The 22,389-nt window shown below is 36.5% G+C and overlaps 1 protein-coding gene across 3 annotated transcripts in view; it reads left to right on the top strand.

Moving 5' to 3' along the window:
• The window catches only part of LOC150095394 (carbohydrate sulfotransferase 11), a 127,285-nt gene that overhangs the window by 22,336 nt on the left and 82,560 nt on the right, over positions 1–22,389 (top strand). For all 3 annotated transcript variants that reach the window (XM_090410270.1, XM_090410268.1, XM_090410269.1), the window contains exon 2: positions 5,560–5,594. In XM_090410270.1, coding sequence (XP_090266396.1) covers positions 5,580–5,594 — 15 coding nt within the window. In that variant the 5' untranslated portion in view covers positions 5,560–5,579. The remainder of the gene's footprint in view (positions 1–5,559; positions 5,595–22,389) is intronic.

The following is a 22,389-nucleotide window of genomic DNA, read 5'->3' as shown; positions in this document are numbered from 1 at the left end:
CTTTCAGAGGCATTTCAGGACTAAGTAGTAGTTACTTCAACAGAGGGTGTTTTTTTTTTTTTTTTTTTTGCCACATGCTTTAGCATTTGGCAGTCCCACTCTGTGATTTTATGTGATCTATCAGCTCATGATTGTGCTATTATTGCTCCTAGGCATTTCCACGCACAGTAACATGATAATGCCACAGTGAAAGTCACTGAGCCCTTCAGCATGGCCCATTTTACTGTTAATGTTTAGACAGATATTAACATTAAAATGATTGCAAGACCATGTGCTTTTATACTTGTATGAGCTGCATCGTTGCATTGTATATAGCCATATCTACAACTACTATTGCAAAGAGGTGTCAGGATATTTTTGATAAACTAGCACATGAGAGTTGTTAGGAAAAATTAGTGGAGCAAGTAGATGGTGTCAGTGGCAGAAGTTTTAAAGTGAGGACATTAGAAAAGAACTTGATGTGAGAAGAAAGATAAGAAAAACCAGGCTGATTTTAGAAAAAAAAACATCAAGAGGAAGAGACCAAAATATAGATAGATTAATCCATTGCTTCAGAATACTGAAATGTAAGAAGTAATAATGTCAAAGATGTGACAGATAAGATTAATTTAGAATAAAAGTTAATTGGAATCTAGAAAGAGTGTAAACTTTATCATGTGAACTATCATAGCATCCTGCATGTCCCTTGGGAAAACAATGATGATGGGTTTTTTGTTAATGTAGGAGATGATTTATCTTTAAAACTACCTATGGATAACTATAAAACGATAAAAATAGCATGATAATCACAGTAATGAACTCTATATTTTTTTTAATGATAATGTAAAATTTAATATAAAAGTACTAATTTTTTTCAAATATTATTTTCCTAGCACACAGCAACCATTTTTAATTGATCAATTGATTGTTATATTTACCTGTTCTTTGAATTGCTTGTTGTTTCCACACCTTTATAATGTGCTGTTATTTTCAGCACGAAATATCTGTACTCTTATTACAGTTTATTACTATGGCTATCATGTTATTTTCATTGTTTTGGAGATGATTTATGCTTTCATAAGACTGGAATTTTAATTCTAGTTTGTAATTGCACAGCGAAGTTTCATTATAGTAGTACAACTTTTTAAAATGAAGTCTTTTTGTATTAGGTGTCTAAAATATATGAGAAAATTTTAAGTCCTTCATCCTAAATTAGCTCTGATGTCTATTTGTAACAAATTTTCTGTACCATAGCATGTCATCACTTAAACGCCATGCTTATGACATTAAAGTGTCAAGTTCTTTGGTATGGTGAGTTTGATAAATCTGTGTTTATTCTGATTTTCACTTTTGGTGTTCATTTGTTCCAATTTGTAATATATTCTTCTATTTTTTATTTTGCTAGCATAAAACAGCTGAATAGCTTTTGATGAATTTCTATAGACTTTTCTTTTCCTGAATTTATTAGGAACTGAGGACACTATTTATTCTCTACACCAGTGTTTCTCAACCGCTGGGCCCTGGCATCAATTATAATGGGCTGCGAGTTCTCCTGGCATTTGTCATTTTAGTTTTCCAAGCATTTATGATGAATAACTATTTCATAGTGGAATGAATGTGTTGAAAAGCTCAGACCCAGAATGCCTAAATAAATCTGTGTAGTAAATGTCAGTGACCAAGCTGCATATTTTTAAACATGAAAGTATTTATGAATTATTGTTAATTTTCATGCAACGAAATCTTTCAACATTTGGGAAAAGGAATACCACTGTTTATGATCAGCCATAAAAATTGCCTGCAAGCCGATTACAACAATGGGTGGCATATCCTCTTTTCTCAAAACTGAACAAAATAACATCTATGTTGCAAATGTCAGTGACCAATCATCAAGGAAGGAAGTATAAAGAAAATTTTTCCATTGAAATTGAAGATCAAGGTAGTCTGTATCCAGTTCTCAAATCTAGTAATACTGAATACTTTTTCTTCACAAGTTTGTATTGCAGTGTGTAAGTGCTTGTTGTTGTATTCTTCGATACAGTTGTTCCTCTGTATTCTTGATAAGTTGTTCCCCTGTATTCTAAACTTCAATTCCCTATCCACCAACACTCCCAAATCCCTGGCCTCGTCAATCTCCTGGAGTATGGTTCCACCAATGTGATATACTGCTGCTATTCTTTTCACCCCAAACTGCATAACCGTACACTTTGCCACATTAAATTGACATCCAATTTTCCTAGCCCAGTCCTCCAAACTATCCAAATCATCCTGTAAAATTCTGACATCCCATGCACTCACAATTGCTCTACCCAACTTTGCATCATCAGCAAACAAGTGAACACTTCCTCTGAGATCCTTAGCTATATCATTGATGAACAAATTGAAAAGCAGTGGTCCAAGAACAGAGCCCTGCGGCACACCACTAGTCACAAGCCGTCTTTTAGACTCCACTCCTGCATAAACCACTCTTTGGTATCTATCCTTTAACCACCCTCCTATCCATCTCACCAACCCTATATCCATCCCCATCTGCTCCAGTTTACTGATTAGGGTTCCATGTGGTATCCTGTCAAAGGCCTTGGCAAGGTCCAGTAGAATCACTGTAAACTCATTACCCTTATCCAGTTCAGCTGCCACTGTGTTATAAAATGTGAGCAAGTTGCTGAGGCATGATCTACCCTTCACAAAACCATGTTGTCCCCCATACAATATCCTATTTTCATCTATCCAATCCTGTATTCTTTCCTTGACTAATTTCTCTAAGACCTTGACAATGATTCCTGATATGCTAATCGGTCGGTAATTTACAACAGCAGTCTTGGAACCACCTTTATGCAGTGGAACTATTTTCCCCTCTTTCCACCCCCTTGGGACTAACCCAGACCCGAGACTCAAATTAAACAAAATGGTCAAGGGTACTGACAAATCTTTAGCTACTTCTCGTACGACACGAGCTGGTATACCATCCAATCCCACGGATGTACTGACATTGAGGTTATGCAATAGACTACTCACCTCCACTTCATTCACCACAATTCCCGTATAATCTACTGGTTCATTCGTTTCTGCAATATCACCACCTGGACGATATATTCTTGCAAAGTGCTCACTCAGTAACTCAACTATATCAACTGATTCAGTTACCTCCCTACCATCGGCATTCTTTAAAATCATTCTGCCATATACATTTTTCCTTTTACTTGCAACATATCGAAAAAACTGTTTAGGATTCTTTTTAGCCTGCATGGCCAATGTTCTTTCGTAATCCTTTTTTGCTTTTCTTACCACACTCGTTACCCTTCTGGCCTGCGCTTTATGCCGTTCATGTGCCTGCCGGTCACCTTTCTCCTTAAATTCTCTCCATTGTTGTTTCTTTTTTTGCAGCTCAAGCTTAATGGTGTTATTCATCCATTTAACCCCTACTTGATTTATTATTTGGACTTTAGGTATATAGTCAGCCATTGCTTTATGCAAACACTTCTTAACTGCCTCCCATGCACTATCAACTTTTAGTCCTTGCAGTTGTACATGCCATGGCACTGAACCAATCAAACTCCTAAGCTTCTCATGCTTTCCAGCCCAATAATTCCACATGTACCCTGTCTTAATTGTAAATTCCATGCCTTTAGCCACCTCCCAAGTCAAGACCCTATGATCACTCTCACCAATTGGTGGCAATGTGGTCATATTTATTACAGGCCAAATTCTCAGATGTAATTACTAGGTCAAGCACTCTCTGACCCCTAGTATTTTCCATTACATGCTGTCGCAGATAGTTATCTCTTAATAACCACATAAAATCCAATTCCTTCCTCCCGTGTGTTCTCTCCTCACTCCAATCAATGCGACCATAGTTGAAATCTCCCATAATAATGGGAGATTTCAGCTATGGTCGCACCACTATTTGCTTGTGCATACTGTCACCACCATCTTTTCCATCACCTGGTCTATAGCAGCACCCAATTGTATATTTTGTTCTGCTAGCCACAATCTCACACCAAATGGCCTCAAATGTGCTCTTTTCTCTATCCTGCAATTCAACTTCTATTCTCCTTGGCTGCAGCTCATCAGCTATCATCAACAATACTCTCCCCCCCATTTTATTCTCCCTGTCATTCCTGAACACACTATACCCATCATATTCAATCCCAGTAGCTATATCATCTACAGTCAGCCATGATTCACTAATAAAGCTTACCATATTGATTGCCTCGCTTGTGGGTCGAATCTCCATGAATTATCATAATCCTTTCTTTTAGTGTTGCACGGTGATCAGCATTCATTTTAGAAATTATGGACTTTACAACAGTGTTATAAATAAATCTTTTAATTTCCTGACATTTTGATCTTCATATTAAGATCATCATCTGGAGCATATACAAATATACAGAACAAGTTGAGTTGCATTACATACAGTAAGCTAGAGAAACACTAAAAGAAAGGATTATGATAATTCATGGAGATTCGAACCACCAGCGATGCAATCGATACGGTAAGCTGAAGATTCATGTTTCTCGTTTTATCAATCGAGTGGCTTTTTTAAAGCGGTGTAGGGACAGCAATATCATTCCAAATTGCATCAAACTAAAGAGAAAATTCACCTCAACAAAGGTGCAACGAATATACCACCGCATGGAGTGAGTTACTATCGCCAGGACGTGAACGTCGTGGCGATTAGTAACTCACAATTTGAGTAGGAGAATTCACACATAATATATAATTTATTGAGAAATACATACTTTTAAAATAATTCTTTTTTTTTCCTTAATAATGATTCCATGCGTTAATGATGCATAGCCAAAAATTGCCACGTACCCCCTGAAGATCTTTTGTGTACCCCGGGGGTCGCATATCACACTTTGAGAAACACTGCTTTACATTATGTGAGGTTTCATAAGGTGATTAGTATTACTTTTCTGCCTGCCCTTGTATATAACAAAAATAAGAGAAATTTTCACTTGAGTGTGATTTTGTGTATTGACTTGAATTTGTTTTAACTTTTGATGAAAATTAAGATTAAAAGTTAAAAGATAAAATTAAGATAAAAAGATATTAAGAATATAAATAAAGTCACTTTATTTATGTTCTCTGTATCATTACTGTATTCATCTTAAAATTTCTTTTCATTTACCCAAGTATTTAATTTTTTGTCACCATTAACGGAATCCAGACTAAGTGATGTATACCATGGCAGTTAATAGTACAGGAAAGGCATTAAGAAAATTCAAAATTTTAGATTTTTTCTGACACAAATATTTGTCTTTGATTGATAGTTAATAGGGATACGAAATGAAAAACAGTTCTTATTTTCTCTCATGTGTGGCACATAATCATGCCACAATCACATTCAATAAATGAGATATATTTCATGATTTAGTTCATGTGAAAAATTACATATTAGAATGAGTACCACTTATTTTAATGTTTACAAGTTTTTTCTGTAAGTTAGTGTTTTAAAAATTATAAAGCTGGATGTTTTGATAAATATTGGTTTCTAGCTAATATTAAAGTATCTCCCAAAATATTTTTGTAATAATACATGAAAAAAAAAAAAAAAATTTATCAGATTTTATTTATGTCTAGACCATGGCTCGTTCAGTGTTATGTCAAAACATATGGTAAGTGGATTAGTTTATTTTATTTTTTATGAATAATTAAGAAAATTTTAATAGTAACTCAGAAATATTATTTATATAATATTGAAGCAGTAATTCATTACATGCCTTATGCACTCCAAATGATTAATGCACGTGCACTGTATTCAGAATATTGATAAGTTATTCAGTAATTGGTACAATAGCTACAATTTCAGCATGTGATTGTGTTAGAATTTAGTAGAAGTAGCATCTACATGAGATTTTTCCTGAAATCTTAGTCATTCGAAATCACCAAATTAAAAATGATTGCTTGTCTGCTTTTTAAAAATTTTAATTGCCTTGGTATGCACATGTAACGAAAAGTAACGTAAAAGCCATATTTACAGTGCAGCACATAGTGTTTCTGGTATAAATCAAAGTTGTCAATAACAGATATCTTTACTGGTGTTATTGTTATCAACATTGAATAAAAATTGTTCATTTCTACATAAAACGAGCTGTGTGGTTTATTATTTATGTGCTGTACTTGTCTTATTATTAATTATCTGAAATTCCAGCTGTAAAAAAGACCATGTTTGGGGGGGGGGAAGAAATTCAAAGATAATTTTTAGTATATGTATTGATCCCATACACTAGAGGTAAAAAATCCTATAGCATATCAGTATCATGCATAAGGTACAATAGGTGTGGATTGGAAAAGGATAAAGTTATTTACACTTTTTTTTGAAGAGTTGGAGGATATAGTTGTTATAGAATCCTTTGTCCCATCTACCTCTGTCCTCTGGAAGAAAAGAGGAATAGGAGAAGAAAGTTCAGTTTGTTTATAGTTGCACTGAAAAGGGATATTGGGCAACTGCTGATCTTGTTTTAACAGGCGCACAAGAAGGTGGAGTAAATAGTTTGCCCTGTCAGTTGCACATTGACTATGTAAATGGAAAAGACAGAACTGAAACTATATTTATGAGACAGAGGTTGAAGTGAATCTATTAGGAAATAATTTATAAAGAGGTAGTAACTTAGTTGAGGAAAATAGCATCTTGAGCAGAAAAGAATGCCTAGTTTTTAATAAGGTGAAGATGCTGATGTGATGTATTTATGCAGGAGAGGCTGGAGGTAAATGCCAATCCATAGAGAGAGAGGGCCGAATCCTGCCTGGAGATTAGTGTATTGCTGAGGGTAAGAGCAAGTGAGTTGATATCCCTTTTCTGAGAGAAAAGGCAAGACTGTTTTGGTGGCATTGAAGGTGAGAGGTTATCCTCATCCAGTTGAAGGATGGAAGGATGCTGTGGAGATCAATGTTTAAGGCACTGGTTGCAGGTGATCTTGATATCTGTAATGCAAGATTTGTCAATGGAGTAGGATGAGTGGAGCGTGCTGTCGCTTGCAAATCTGGATGGGATTAGTGTTGATTGAGAGCAAGTCTCTTCCTCAAAAAGAGGAAGCCATCATGATATGAAGTGAATGACAAGTGAGAAAGCTGACTGCATAATTACAAAAGGTGACATGTAGACCAAAGTATGGTAATTTGCTTACCAGGTCTCAACTGCAAACACAATCAGAAGTCCTGGAAATGTCAAGAGCAATTGTCATTTAAACTTTTTATAGTTTAAATATCTTTAATGACTCTTTTAATAAATAATGCATATAATAACTAAGGGGATTTCTTAAGGGTCAAAGCTGGATAACGGAGAAGACTCCACAAAGCTTTTTTAAGGAATGTGGAAAACAGGCCTTCTGACTTAATGTCTAATCCTCACCTTTTTTTTTTGTGGTGCACTCCTAGGTATCCACCTGGATACAAAATGAACAAGGATGGGCTGACAATTTGGATTTAGCTGACCAAATCGTACTCTTACTTGCTTAAACCAAAATACAAAATGAGTATAACATAATGAAAATTCATATCAGCTGGGACATTACCCAGTTAAACAAGCCACCCCTACTGTTTACTTCAGGGAACCTGGCAAACAGTGAAAAGTCAGCTACTGGAACAAACTCTAAATTGCCATCAGCAGAATTCAAGATTGGCATCAACATCATAGGACATATCAAGAAAAAAGAAGTGGAAATAGCAGAAGAATTGGAGAAGTACCAGATTGTCATAATAGGACATTACTGAAACAACGAAGACAAAAACAGGTGAGATTTTTTCAATGACCATTACTGGATGCTGTGTTCAGGCAATAATGATCAGGTAAAGGAAGGAGTAGTTATAGTGTTCAACACTAAACATGATGATAAGCTTGTTGTATTACGGGAAGTATCAAGGAATGTGATGTGGAAAGACATCAAAATAAGAAATTGGATAATAAAACTAGAAAAATCATACAAATCCCTTGAAATGATTAATGTTTCTGTTGTCATTTTTGTCTCGGTAACGCTAATCATCTCAACAAGTTATTTGTGCAAATCTAATTTCATCTATTAATATTTCTGTGGATGGTGCTTCTATTCAGTTTGAGGCTGTTCCAGTAGCTGGCTTTTCCACTATTCAGGTGATTTATTCAGATAACTGTGACTTCAATAAATATGAAGATAGATTTCTTGAATGGTAGACACTTTCAAGAAGAGTTCACAGTTAGAAAATGTGATTTATTTGTGCCTCTTGTTTTCTGGAAAGTAGTAGTGCATGAATATGAGAATTCCTTTAGTCATTAGAGAGAACCTCTGACCTAAAAAAAAAAAAAAAAAAGGAAGATCTGTTCTTGTTCGAGATTTAAACAGTAGAGTAAGAAATTTTCTTGGAAAAGTTAGAGAAAAGGCAGTGTTGATAATAATGTGCTTCTTGGATTTCTATTCAGGACATGCTTGTTATTTACATCATGTTTCCGACATAAAGATGTCCAATAATTCAATAAATACATGAAATAAGCAAAAGTGTTATATTATTATTATTATTATCTGAGACTTGTAGAGAGTGAAGGACTCACTGAGGGAGGCCATAGATCACCCACACCAGCTGCCATATCTTCTCTTAAACTCATTCACACTGAATGTATCTGCTCACTGCTCTTCAAGAGAAAAATCTAATCTCACCACTTTCTTAACTACTGGAAAACCTTGCTTAACGCAATTAATTATTCCATCAATTAATGCGTGCTAAGTGAAATCACGTTAAGCAAATGCAATAAACAATAAGAATAATTATAATTCATCCATCAGTTAGCATAAATCTGGAAAAAAAATTACAGTATAAGATGTATTAGAGGATAAAATCATCAAAGTTAATAAAAATCAGTTGCTTAAATTTTTATTTAATGTCTAAACATTTCATCAAGCTACTTTTTTACAAAAAAAATTAAGTCAAGATGTTTGAATAGTGTCTGACTTTTTCATCTTGTCATGCAAGTTGCGATAGCTGACGATCACGTTATCAAGATTTCGGTAAACTTCGAAGCTTCGTTCCATATCAGGATTAGGGATATTGGGCAGCTACTGATATCAGGATCAGCATCAGACAAAATTTCCTTAGTATGCTCAATGCAATTGAAAACTAGCTCAAGTTCTTTTGCAGTTATCTTCTTAGTCATACCATTCTTTTCTTGTTCACACTCCTTATCTTCTTCATATGCACTCTGTTCTTCTAGTTGAAGAAGATCATTCTCACTTAACTGTTCTGAATGGGAATCGAGCGAGTTTCTCACATCTCTATTATCCAGTTCATTAAATTCAGGTTCTTTGTGCTGATTTCTTCAATAATGTTAGAGCTTGGATTTTGCTCATGATAAACTGACATAGGCTTGATTTTAAAGTCGCCTTCTGCATTGCCTCCTAATAAAAGCATAAGACCATCTTTAGATACTTTTTATCCTGGTTGAGATGCTTCAGTTTTAGCTATGAAAGTTTTTGTTGGCATATGCTTCCAAAAGAAACCAGTTTCGTGGATGTGGAATATTTGACGATCTTCATAATCACCCTCCTGAATTATCCTTTGCAATTCTTCAGGAAACTTGGCTGCAGAATCTTTATCAGCACTAGCAGATTCCCCAGATATTGTTACATTATGCAGTCCAGCTTGATTTTTAAAACTGTCAAACCATCCTAAACTTGCAGTAAAGCTTTCACATTCCTCTTGATATTTGGTCTCTTTCATTGATGTAAAAATATTGAGAGCTTTTGCCTGAATATTCCTTGCTACTTGTTTAGTAGCAACTTAACAGTAGCAACTTTTCCTTGTTTTTTGTATTCTTTGCTCTTATTTAATATAGTCTGAACTGTAAACTCACTGATACCCTGGTATCACACAATCATTGTATTACTAGCACTATTTTCATGTCTCTTAATGACTTCCAGCTTTTCCTGTAACGTAATTCCTTTTCTTCTCTTTTTATTACTGTTGCTTTCTTTATCAGTCTTTCTCTTTTCCATATCAGGGATTGAATATAATAAAGCCTTATAGGTATCTAAATTAAAGCAAAATGAAAGAAAAGTGATTGAGCAAGAGAACAGTTTTCACGTGCACTTGCGATGATAGCTTTGATTCAACTGCCGAGTGTCACCAGCCACTGCCCACTGGCTAATACATTGACAAGTGGCAGCGCTTGCTGCAGATTGGCAACAAAAAATTTTGCATAACATAAAAAATTTGCGTTAACTGATTAATCACTCACTTAAAGCAGGAAATTGCATCGTTTCACTCAGTCATGCTAACTGGTTATCACGCACATCGAATTTGCGTTAAGCAAGGTTTTCCTATGCACACAAACTTTCATGGATACCCCTGTGTCCTCTCCCCACCTTCTATATAATGAAAAATTTCATCAACTGATATCCTATTACATCCTCTCAGAAGTTTATAGATTCTATTATATCATCCCTCTTTCCCCTGTGTGTGCAGTCCACATATTCTGGAACAGCCTTGCTCATGAAGTATTCCCAATCATTTACAACTTCTAACTGAAAAATGTCAATAGGTTTCTTATTTCACAATCCCATCTGTATTCCTCACACAGAGAGAGAGAGAGAGAGAGAGCACACACACGTGTGTGTGTGTGTGTGTGTGTGTGTGGAGGGCTTCAGACATCGATGTTCTTTATATAAATATTGTTATAATTGATGGTTTAAAAAGCAAAATGTTAAGATGAAAAAATAAAGTGATATGTTATTTAATTCTTACTATACATTACGTGTAATTATGCACAAATATCCTTTCCGTTCAATGTAGGTTTAAAATTTATGCCGCTGACATTTTATTCACATAAGGTGCTTCACATGTCTTCCAGTTTGTGTTTTCTTTAATAAAGTCCTGCAGAGAAGGGCCATCGTATGTATCATAAGTAAATCATTCAGGTTTGAGGAGTTCATTGATGACTTCAGCTTTCCCTTTTAATAGATTGATTTGACTAAAATCTCATGTGATGACTTACATGCTGGTATAACGGCTGTAATTTCAAGCATATTTGAGAGAAATGGAAACCTGTTCTTATTATTCAATATTCTTTCAAAAAGGTCTTTTGTGTTTAAATGCTTCCCCACAACTCTGAACTTATTACAACACTCATTTCCCAAATTTATTGAAACTATTTCTTCATTATTAAATATATGAAGAGCCAAAGGCTTCAATTTGGTGACATAAAATGATTTAAATTAAGGGATGTTACATCCCATATTGTTTTACAGCCGAATAAGAAACTCAGAGAGTTTCATATGAAGAGCCAAAAGGTGTACCATCTTATTATTAAATTACTCTGGATTTAGAGAAAGATGTTGGAAGTTTATTTTGCACTTGGTTAGACTATAATAAATTTAGTTTAATCCTTTATCCAAGTGTATGCAAACAAAGTTTGTAATTTGTAAGTTTGTAAATATGACCTCCATTACTTCTGCCTTAGTATCACCACTTCTGGGTCTGGCTCCCACTGATGAGACCTCAATAAAGGTCGATACCTGTCTGGGTAGTGGCCTTTCCCTTAATGCATAGCATTATACATGTCTGCAAGGAGATGGGCTTTGCATTATGGGAGATACTGAGACAAGGAGTCATGAGAGCTTGGTCCACCTTTACTACAAGTTGCCTCAGTCCTGAAGATATTTCAGGCATAAATTTTGTTTGCATACACTTGGATAAAGGATTAAATTAAATTTATTATAGATTAAGCCCAAATCTATGATAGAGGAGAAATACCAAAGGACTTTATGAAATCAACCATAATACCAATACCAAAAAAGAATAATGCAAACAAATGCAGCCAATTTAGAACAATAGCTTCAATCCCACATGTTAGCAAAATTCTGCTAAAAATTATTCAAAATAGAATTTATTCAAAAATAGATTGTCCATTGGATGAAGACCAATTTGGATTCAGAAAGAATAAAGGAACAAGAGAGGCAATACTCTGTTTAAGAACAATAATAGAGAGAAGATTAGACCTTAGTCAAAATACTTACATTTGCTTCCTTGATTTAGAGAAAGCGTTTGATAAAGTAAACCAGCAAATACTCCTAAATTGTCTAACTAATATCGGCATAGATTTGAGGGATAGGAAAATAATTTATCAAATTTACAAAAATCAAAATGGACAGATTAAAATCAACGATGAGGAGAAAATAATAAATATAAGGAGTTGAGTAAGACAAGGATTTATACTTTCACCACTTTTATTTCATTTATATATTGAAAAGGCCATTCAGGAAACTAAAGATAAAATAAATAGTGGCATAAAGATAAATGGTGAGCAAGTCATGTGTATAAGATTTGCTGATGACATAGCCCTTGTAGCAGAAAACAGAAGAACGTTAAAAACAATGCTAGAATTACTAAATAATGACCTTGAAAAATATAAAATGAAAATCAACACAGATAAGACTAAAATCATTGTTACAAGCAAAATCCCTATCAATGCAGAGCATGTAGACATCAACGGGGAACAAATAAAACAAGTGAAAAGCTTTAAATATTTAGGAAGCCTAATAACAAAAGATAGCAGAACAAGAGAAGACATAAGATCAAGAATAAACAATGCAAAAGCTCAATTCTCTAAGATGAAAAGCATTTTAACAGGAAACCTCAACCTACAATTAAAAAAAAAATTAGTAAAGACAGTGATATGGAGCATTGCACTGTATGGATGTGAAACCTGGATTCTAGGCAGAGAAGATATCTTGTAAGAAGATTAGAGGCTTTTGAAATATGGTGCTGGTGCCACATGAACAAAATAAAATGGACAGAAAAAAAATCAAACGAACAAGTCCTAAACAAGAGATAAACGAAACAAGAACTCTAATTAAATCGATCAAAATTAGAAGGGATAGGTGGTTTGGACATATACTTCGACATGATGGACTTGTGAAAAGAATAACTGAAGGCAAAATAGAGGGGAAAAGAAGAAGAGGCAGACCAAGGAAAAGCTTTCTCGACCAAGTCAAAGACAGCACGGGTTTGAGGAGTTACCAGGAGGTTAAGAAGAAAGCCAATGACAAAGCGGAATGGAGGAAATTGCTGCTGAGCTACCAGTCCCAAGACTGATGCAACTGATGATGATGATAGATTATTCCTTCATTTATTAGATTATTTCGTTCAACATTTCAATAGTTCACTGCATGCATTATTGGAATACCACTGTAGTATGTCTTCATTTTCTTAAACAAGACTTTTTGATATTGCAGTATTATCCACTGTTCCATTGGCTATTTCCTCTAAATGCATTACCACTGCAGAGTACTGAACACGTGCAGTCACTGCCCCACTCTATTAGACATCAACCTTACTGAATGCAGGTACTTGAACTTTGGGATTTTTGTTTGTAATATGGCTGCTACTTTTCTCTTTTTGGTGAATTCTGGTAAAAAAAAGTATAGAATTTTTTACTACTGTTTTGATTTTTGCAACAAAAGGAACTTTTTTCTTTAATGAAATTTGAAACAGCCAGATTTAGATTATTTATAATACAATATGTTGATATAAGATTTGGCATGCCTCTTTCATTTTGCCACTAGCCCATTTTTTTTTTTTTTCTAACATGTTAACTGCTCTCCATCTGTTCCAATGCCTACTAACCAATCACAAATTCCTCCATGACAAGAATAATTTGTTCACTTCATTCTGTAATGTATGAAAGTACCCTGCAGTTTTTGCATTTTCTAGAATTACAGTAATAAATTCTTTCAGTTTCTGATTATCAAACTGTCTCATAATGGACAAGTTTCTTCTCGGAAATATATGTAGAAGCATCTAGAAGAAACCTCACTCTATTGGAGTGTTCTATTTCTTTATTGAATTCTTGTAGGTGTGGTGAGGTTGTCTGCAGGGATAGAAAAATTAGAACTCCTTGGTGGACTCACGAAGTTAGAGAGACAGTAAAAGAAAAGAAGAAAGTATATTTAAAGTTTCTGGCAAATAAGTCAGCATGTGTTCTTAGAGAATATAGAGAAAGTATTCTAGAGGCTATTTGAAAAAGCTTAGAAATTATTATTATTATCAGACCTATATGGAATTAAAAGACTCATCACAGGAAGTCTCACTCTCACATGCACAGCTCATCATACCTTGACTTAAATATATTCATTGTCTCTGCACTCACCACACTTTCAGGCAATGCATTCCAATTACCCACAACTCTTCGTGCAAAAAATCTACTCGATCTATTACCAACAATTCACTGCTCACACTCTCTTTATACAGCTTCCATGGATAATCTCTTGTTCTCCCTCTGTATCTAGATATTTTATGGAAAATCTCATCCACATGAATCTGGTAATTACCCTTTATCAATTTATGTTTCGATCATGTCCCCCTTCTGCTCCTTCAGTCTGCTAGGCTTTGTAATTTGCATTCCCTCAATCTGTCCTCATATTCCACATTCCAGAAACAACCCTCTCCAACAACTCATCATCCTTTTGAAAACCAAGCAAACAAATCTGTGCACAGTAATCCACATGCAGCTTGAACAAAGCCTTGTACGTGGAATCGTAACATCTTTACTTCTTCATGTCAGTGTTCTCTGCATCATTCCCATAATCTGCTGTGTTATGTTCACAATTTTTGCAAAATGTTCTTGAAATTTCAAGTCCCTATCCATCATCATCCCCGATCTTTCATCTCCTCAACCTCCTCTAAGATATCCCCACCAATGCTATACTCTGCATTCTATTTTTGCCACCCATATTTTAAAACCTTATACTTTGACAATGGATTACACTACATTAAACTGACATTCCCACAACTTTCCCATTCAGACAGTCTCTTCAAGTCCTCTTGCAAGGCTACAACATCTGCTCTACTTCTTGTAACTCTCCTCAACTTAAACAACTGATCATGCACCATTTAAGCTCGTTCCAATGTTATTGACATAGAAATTCAACAATAATGACCCCAACACAGACCTGTGGATCACACCACTAGTGACTTTCCTCTTCTGGGATATCCCTCCCTACCTGTATACAACCTGCTGATACCTATCAGACAGGTAAACTCCAATCCAGCTAACTAATCTACTGTCCAAACCCATCTGTTTAAATTTAATTACCAGCTTGTGTGGCAGTCTTTGCAAAATCTTGAATATATTACTGTATATGCATATGCCTTGTCCAATGTGTTTGTCACTCTTGTTATAATAAATATGCAGATTGCTGAAACACGATCTTCCTTTAGCAAACCCACTTTGTCCATTAAAGAGAATTTGCTGCTCTTAACCCTGTTCTGAATCCTTGTCCTTGCTAACTTCTCCGATATCCTGACCACAAGTCCAGACAAGCAGATTGGCCTATGATTCTAAACCTTAACCTTATTACCCTCTTTATGAAGCAGAACTATTTTGCCCTCTTTCCACTCCTTTGGAACTTGCGACAGTCTAAGAGTCATATTATAAAGGTAAGTTAAAGCTGCTGTTAACTCCCTGAAACATTCTCTCAAGACATCAGTGATATACATAAGATTCCTTAGCCTTGTTGACATCAAGTTTACTCATTTCCTCTTATATCTCCTGCTCACTAACCATCAGTGGTTCCTCCCCCATTCCCAGTGCTCTCAAGTTCTGCATTATGTTACAATCACAAGGATGGAATACTCATGAACTGCTCATTTAACACCTCTACTATATCTTCCTCAGTATTTATCATTTTTCCATTATCACTGACCAACATCATCTTCCCATAATCATTCTCCCTTCTACCTGCCACATATCGAAAAAAACTCCCCAGGATTTCTTTTAGTGTCATTTGCTAACTGCTGCTCATACAACACTTTTGCTACCCTTTCTAAGTCAGTCATCTTCCTTACTTGCTTTTTGTATTCCTCACGTAACTGATTATTGTCACTCATCTTGTGCTGCCTCTACAATGCGTTTTTCTTCCAGATTGCATGTTTCATTTCTTCAGTCATGCATTTTATACCTACATTATTTAATCTCCCGACCTTTGGAATACACTCAGTCTTTGCCTCTGCCAGACAGTTCCTGAGTAGGGGCCAAACAGCACTGATTTCCTTCCCATCCAATTCCTCATTCCATGATATCGCTGCAAGCCTCCTCCCGAGTGTGTCATAATCACTCACTTTGTAGTTTCACATATAACCCTTTCTGACAAAAGCCCTGATGTTGGACGTTTTTTTTTTCCACTTCGTTAGACTATAATAGATTTAGTTTAATCCTTTATTGAAGTGTATGCAAACAAAGTTTACGCCTGAAGTATCTTCAGGACTGAGGCAACTTGTAGTAAAGGTGGACCAAGCTCTCATCACTCCTTGTCTTAGTATCTTCCATAATGCAAAGCACATCTCCTTGCAGACATGTATAATGCTTTGCATTAAGGGAAGGGCCACTACTCAGACCAGTTTCGACCTTTACTGAGGTCTTGTCAGTGGGAGCCAGACCCAGAGGCAGTGATACCAAGGTGGAAGAAATGGAGAACTCATATTTACCTATATGAGTTGTTAAAAGGTGTCTCACCTTATTATTAAATGTCTCTGGATTTAGACAAAGATGTTGGAAGTTTTTTTTCCCCACTTGGTTAGACTATAATAAATTTAGTTTAATCCTTTATCCACGTGTAAACAAACAAAGTTAGCACCTGAAGTATCTTTAGAACTGAGGCAACTTGTGGTAAAGGTGGACCAAGCTCTCATCACTCTTTGTCTTATACTAGTGACCAAAATTGTGGAAACCTTTTGGAAAAAGTGTATTTTTGAGGTTTGATGGCTCATAACACCACTTGTTTTTTGGTGTAATAAAATTATATATCAATGGAAAGAAAATTTAATCAAGAATGTAATGCAACAAAGTTGTTCAATTATCTGTATTCTATGAAAAGTTATAGCCAAATAACCAGAAAAAAGAAGCACAACTTGCTTAGGTTGATATGAAGTAGCTTTCCTTCGTTTGAATGTAGCCAATGAACACGAGTATAATAAATTTAGTTTAATCCTTTATCCAAGTGTGAGCAAACAAAGTTTGCGCCTGAAAGTATTTCCAGGACTGGGGTCAGGTAGCACAACACTGGGCAACTTGTAGCAAAGGTGGACCAAGCTAACATCACTCCTATCTCAGTATCTCCCATAATGCAAAACACATCTCCTTGCGGATATGTATAATGTTATTCATTAAGGGAAGGGCCACTACCCAGACTAGTTTCCAATGAACATGAGTGTTTAGAGAGCCAATCAGGTGTCATCTTGTTTTGGCAATGAGCCAATTAGGTCACAGTAGGATTCAGCTATTGATGTCATGTATTGGAGCTGAGAGGAGGACATTTGTCAGTGTGTTATGTGATTGCTATCAAGTTGGTTGGTTTTTTTTGTGTTCTTTCATTTAGTGAGCTTGTAAAACGTAATAAAATTAAAGAAATGGCGCAAAGAGTTGACTGGTCACTCAGAAAGTGATGTAAAATGGTATACTATTAAGTGACCAAGGCTACAGTTATGAAGAAATTAGAAGAAAAATTGGTGGAAACTTAACCAAAGGTGGCATTTCTAAATTTTTGAAGAGGTATAAGGAGACTCAGTCACTACAAAACCAGACTGATAAAGGCAGGAAAAGGTGCACAACAGCAAGTGATGATAGAAGAATTGAGAGACTGTGCCTACGTGACAGAAGAAAATCATCTGGGTGTATACAAGATGAAATGCCACAATGCAATGTGAAGTTGAGTGCAAGGACTGTTTGGCGCAAACTGCAGGAATTTGGTCTAAATGCTAGAATTCCACGAAAAAAGCCCTTTTTATCTCTCAAACAAAGGTTGAAAAGATTAAACTGCACTAAAACCCATGTTAACTGGACAGCGGAACAATGGGACAGTGTTATTTGGAGTGATGAGACCAAAATCTCCCTGTTTGGTAGTGATGTCATAAAATATGTAAGGAGAAGATTTGCATCCTGATTGCATTACACCTACCATGAAACACCCACGTAGTGTTATGATCTGGGGTTGTTTGACATCAAAAGGTGTGGGCAGAATTTGCATGATTAATGGGAATATAAATGCCCAAAAATACATAAATGAAATACTTGAGCCCGAACTGAAGCCTTCCGCAAGTAATCTTTTCCAAGATAATGAAGCATTTATATTTCAACAGGATTCAGCTCCATGTTATGTTGCTGCTGTGTGCAAAAAATGGTTTCAAGATAATCGTATTCCACTGCTGGAATGACTTGGGAATAGCCCGAACCTTAACCCAATCAAAAATTTATGGAGCCGACTTAAGAAACTTGTTAGTCAGAAGCAACCTACCAATAAAACCCAATTAATAGAAGCAATAATTCAATCTTGGTTTCACATTATAACAGAACTAAAAAACTTGGTTCACTCCATGGGAAGGCATTGTAAGGCAGTAATTAACGCTAAAGGTTACCCAAGTAAGTATTAACTCACATTGTGAGAATTTTTGTATATCTCATTTTTTCTATGTGTTTCACTTTTCTTCTTTATAATTGCTGTTCTAATAAAAAAATCCTTCATAAAAGTTATTGCATTACATTTTTGATTAAATTATCTTTCCATTGATATATAATTTTATGGTATTACTCCAAAAAAAAGTGGTGTTATGAGCCATCAAACCTCAGAAATACACTTTCCAAAAGGTTTCCACAATTTTGGCCACTAGTGTAGTATCTCCCATAATGCAAAGCACATCTCCTTGCAGTCATGTATAATGCTATGCATTAAGGGAAGGGTATTAAGAGATACTTCAGGGCACTAACTTTGTTTGTTTATACTTGGATAAATGATTAAATTAAATTTATTATAGTCTAACCAAGTGGGGAGAAAAAACTTCCAACATCTTTCTCTAAATCCAGAGTAATTTAATAATAAGGTGAAACACCTTTTGGCAACTCGTATAGGTAAATATGACTTCTCCATTGCTTCCACCTTGGTATCACCACCTCTGGGTCTGGCTCCCACTGACAAGACCTCAATATAGTTCGAAACAGGTCTGGGCAGTGGCCCTTCCCTTAATGCATAGCATTATACATGAGATGTGCTTTGCATTATGGGAGATACTAAGACAAGGAGTGATGAGAGCTTGGTCCACCTTTACCACGAGTTGCCACAGTCCTGAAGATACTTCAGGCGCAAACTTTGTTTGCTTACACTTGGATAAAGGATTAAACAAAATTTATTAAAAGTCTTGATATTGCTGAGCACCACCCAAGTGATCACTTTCAATAACTGGAGGAAGATGTAAAAACTTCATTTACAATATCTTCTGATGAGAAAATCAAATCCAAGACCTTTGATCCATGTATAGCCTCTGTTACGTATTTTTTAAGATGGTAGTCCCGCAAAAACTCAAATTCATTCTCTTTGGTTCAAGATGCTGTCTCTTCCTTCCACTCTATATTACCATAATTGAAATTGCCTGTAATGATCACCCTTTTCTTATTAGCCAGACAGCAATTTGACTAAACATTTCCTTCTCACTGCTTTCCACAGTGACAGTGGTTTTGAAACAGAATTGTGTGAAGTGGAGGTGGACAGAATGTTTAGTAGGGTGTTGCTATAGACCTGGTAATGAAGTCTTTAGTCACACCCCTACTAAACATTCTATCCACCTCCACTTTATATCACTCTGCTTCAAATCTACTGTCACTGTTTGCTCCTTGTATCTTCACTTTAGATGACACAACTGTCTTCCTAGTTGAACCATGCCTTACTGATTGCACCAATTCTTGGATGAACAAACTCTAGTAATGATACAATTTCATTCCCCTTATTTGGAATACTTCTAGTATTTGTAAACAAACAAACTAGCTGATTTTTTTTTTCTATAACAAGTCACACTGATTCCACTTCTTAGATATGACTCCTCCACACTCTTCTTCTCTATCATCGTCAGCTTGGTTGGTTGAGTGGTTAGTGTATCCACTCTCCAGCCAAGAGACTGAGGGTTCGAATCCGGCCAAGGGCATGAATGTTTGTGATTGTTCTACTAGCCATTTACCATATGTACTGCTATGACTTGTGTCCTTGTGCAAAATGACCTTGGATGTCTGTGCCATAAAAAATCAAAAAAATATATCTCTATCATTACTGTTATTACACCCCTCCCTAGACCTAAACATCACCCTACATTCATGGCTATCTTAATCTTTTCTTGCACACTCATACATCTACTCTTGAAACCATCATCTACGCTTCTCACGCAGTGTCTCCCTGTCCACAGGGACCTCTCCCATCCATTTCTCTGTCTGCTTTGTGTTCCTTCTTCCTCATTCTCTTCACTCGTGCCCTCACTTCTCCATTCACAAACTCTCCTAACTTACTTCTTCTCTTCCACAACACCTCTTACTTCCTCAGAGTTTCCATTCACTTCAGTCATTTCTCTTGCAGCAACAGGTTCTGCAACCAAATTCATTTAAATGTTGCTCATCTCTTTTATACAGCTCTATCCATCCCTCAAATTCAGCCCACACATTCACAAAAATGCACTCCTCTCTCTCTCTCCTCACACATCTCTGCTGGCATTCATAATCTTTGCTGGTCTTCTCAACTCATCATTATCATACCTGAGCAACATGCTGATTACTTAACCTACCACACTGTTATTTTTCATTTTCCTTAACAGCTTCCTGACATCCATCCTTACATTCTTCTTATTACCAGTCAAATCATTTGTGCCAACTAACTACCACTAACCAACTCTTTTGCTCACGTACACTTCTTATCCAGTGCTTCAATCACCCTGTTCATTCTAGCTCCTGGAAAACCTTGTTACCTTGTGCACCTTTTCACCTACCACACCTTTGATCATTGAATCCCCAAACATTGCTACTCTCAAACCTTTCAAATCCCATTTTTCCTCAAATTTCTATGCAAATCCATAATTCTTCTAAGTATTCATTCTTCACATGTTTAATCTCTTGCCTCATCTTTACCAACTCTGCTTTCATGTCTTCAATTATTTTTTCATTCCCATTTACACCAATTGCATTTTCACTACCATGCACATCCACTGTTGTACTGCTCATTGCCACTAACTCATCACCAACTATTACTGCTCTCTTACTGCTCACCACTAATTCGCCATCATCTACACACACTGCCTTACCACTGAACTTCTCTAACTCACTGTAACTCTCACCCATTGTCTTATCATTATTGCTCAAGTACTCAACTGTACTGTCAACTTTGCTTACTCTCATAGCTACATCCACGATCTTTTGCCTGCTACACTTCTTGCACACAGAAACTCTCTCATACGAGGCGGTATCAAAAAGTTTTGAGACTAGCTCTGTTTACGAGAAATTACTTTATTTATGTACGATTACACACTATCACCTTCAAAATAGTCCCCTTGCATATCAATACAGCGCTCCCAGCGTTCTTGCCACTTCTGGAATGTGTCCTGGAAGTCTTCTTTTCAAAGCATGTCAAGCACCTTCTGCGATTCGTGCTGGATCTCCGCAGTGGTGTCAAAACAGTGACCTTTGAGCTAGATCTTCATCTTCGGGAAGAGGGCGAAGTCTGCAGGAGCCAAATCTGGCGAGTAGGTTGGATGCGGAAGTGAGATCATGTTGTTTCTGGCGAGAAACTCACGTGTGAGGAGAGTTCGGTGACAGGGTGCATTGTCGTCGTGGAGCATCCAGTTTTTTGCACCCACAGATCTGGTCGCTTTCGCCAAATGTCCTCCCTCAGACACCTTAAAACCTGGCAGTAGAACTTGCTATTGACGGTCTATCCCCTGAGGACGAATTCTCGATGCACAATGCTGCAAATGTCGAAAAAGACGATGAGCATGCACTTGGTCGAGCTGCGGACCTGCCTCGCCTTTTTTGGTCGTGGAGATGGTGGGCTCTTCCACTGTGAAGACTGTTGCTTCGTCTCAGGGTCGTACCTGCACACCCAAGTTTCGTCGGTAATGATCCTCAACATGAAGAATGGGTCCACGACACACTGACAGAGTTCTTGGCAGACTTCGATGCAGTGTTCCTTCTGCTCCTGGGTCAACAGCTTGGGGACGAACTTGGCAGCAACATGGCGCATGTTCAAATCACACGTGAGGATTGCCTGGACTGTTCCATGTGACACACCGACAATGGCAGCAATGTTGTGGAGTGTTCTTCTACGATCCTTATGCATAAGTTGCCGAAGGTTTCGACATTTTTGGGGGTTCTCAAACTGGCAAATGTTCTCAAAATGGTCCATGATAAACAAAGCTGTAAACATGCATCAGGCAGTAAGATTGGGAATGAAAAGAATTTGTTGGATTGCATGCAGGTTTTGTGTAGCCCATACCTGGCAATCATGAGTATTCACAACTAAATTCAGGTGAAAGCGATTCTCATCTTCTCACAAAATCATTCAGTCAGCCACACAGCATCCAATTCCACTCAAGAAAGGAATGTTAAAGTAAATGTCAGTTGACTTTCAAAATCCTGTGGGCTCA

This window comes from Typopeltis vanoorti, chromosome 20 (assembly GCF_054136105.1).
Source record: "Typopeltis vanoorti isolate ZY-2024b chromosome 20, IOZ_Tvanoo_1.0, whole genome shotgun sequence".
NCBI lineage: Eukaryota > Metazoa > Arthropoda > Arachnida > Uropygi > Thelyphonidae > Typopeltis > Typopeltis vanoorti.
The sequence above is the reverse complement of the archived record's forward strand: the minus strand, read 5'-3'. Positions and strand labels throughout refer to the sequence as shown.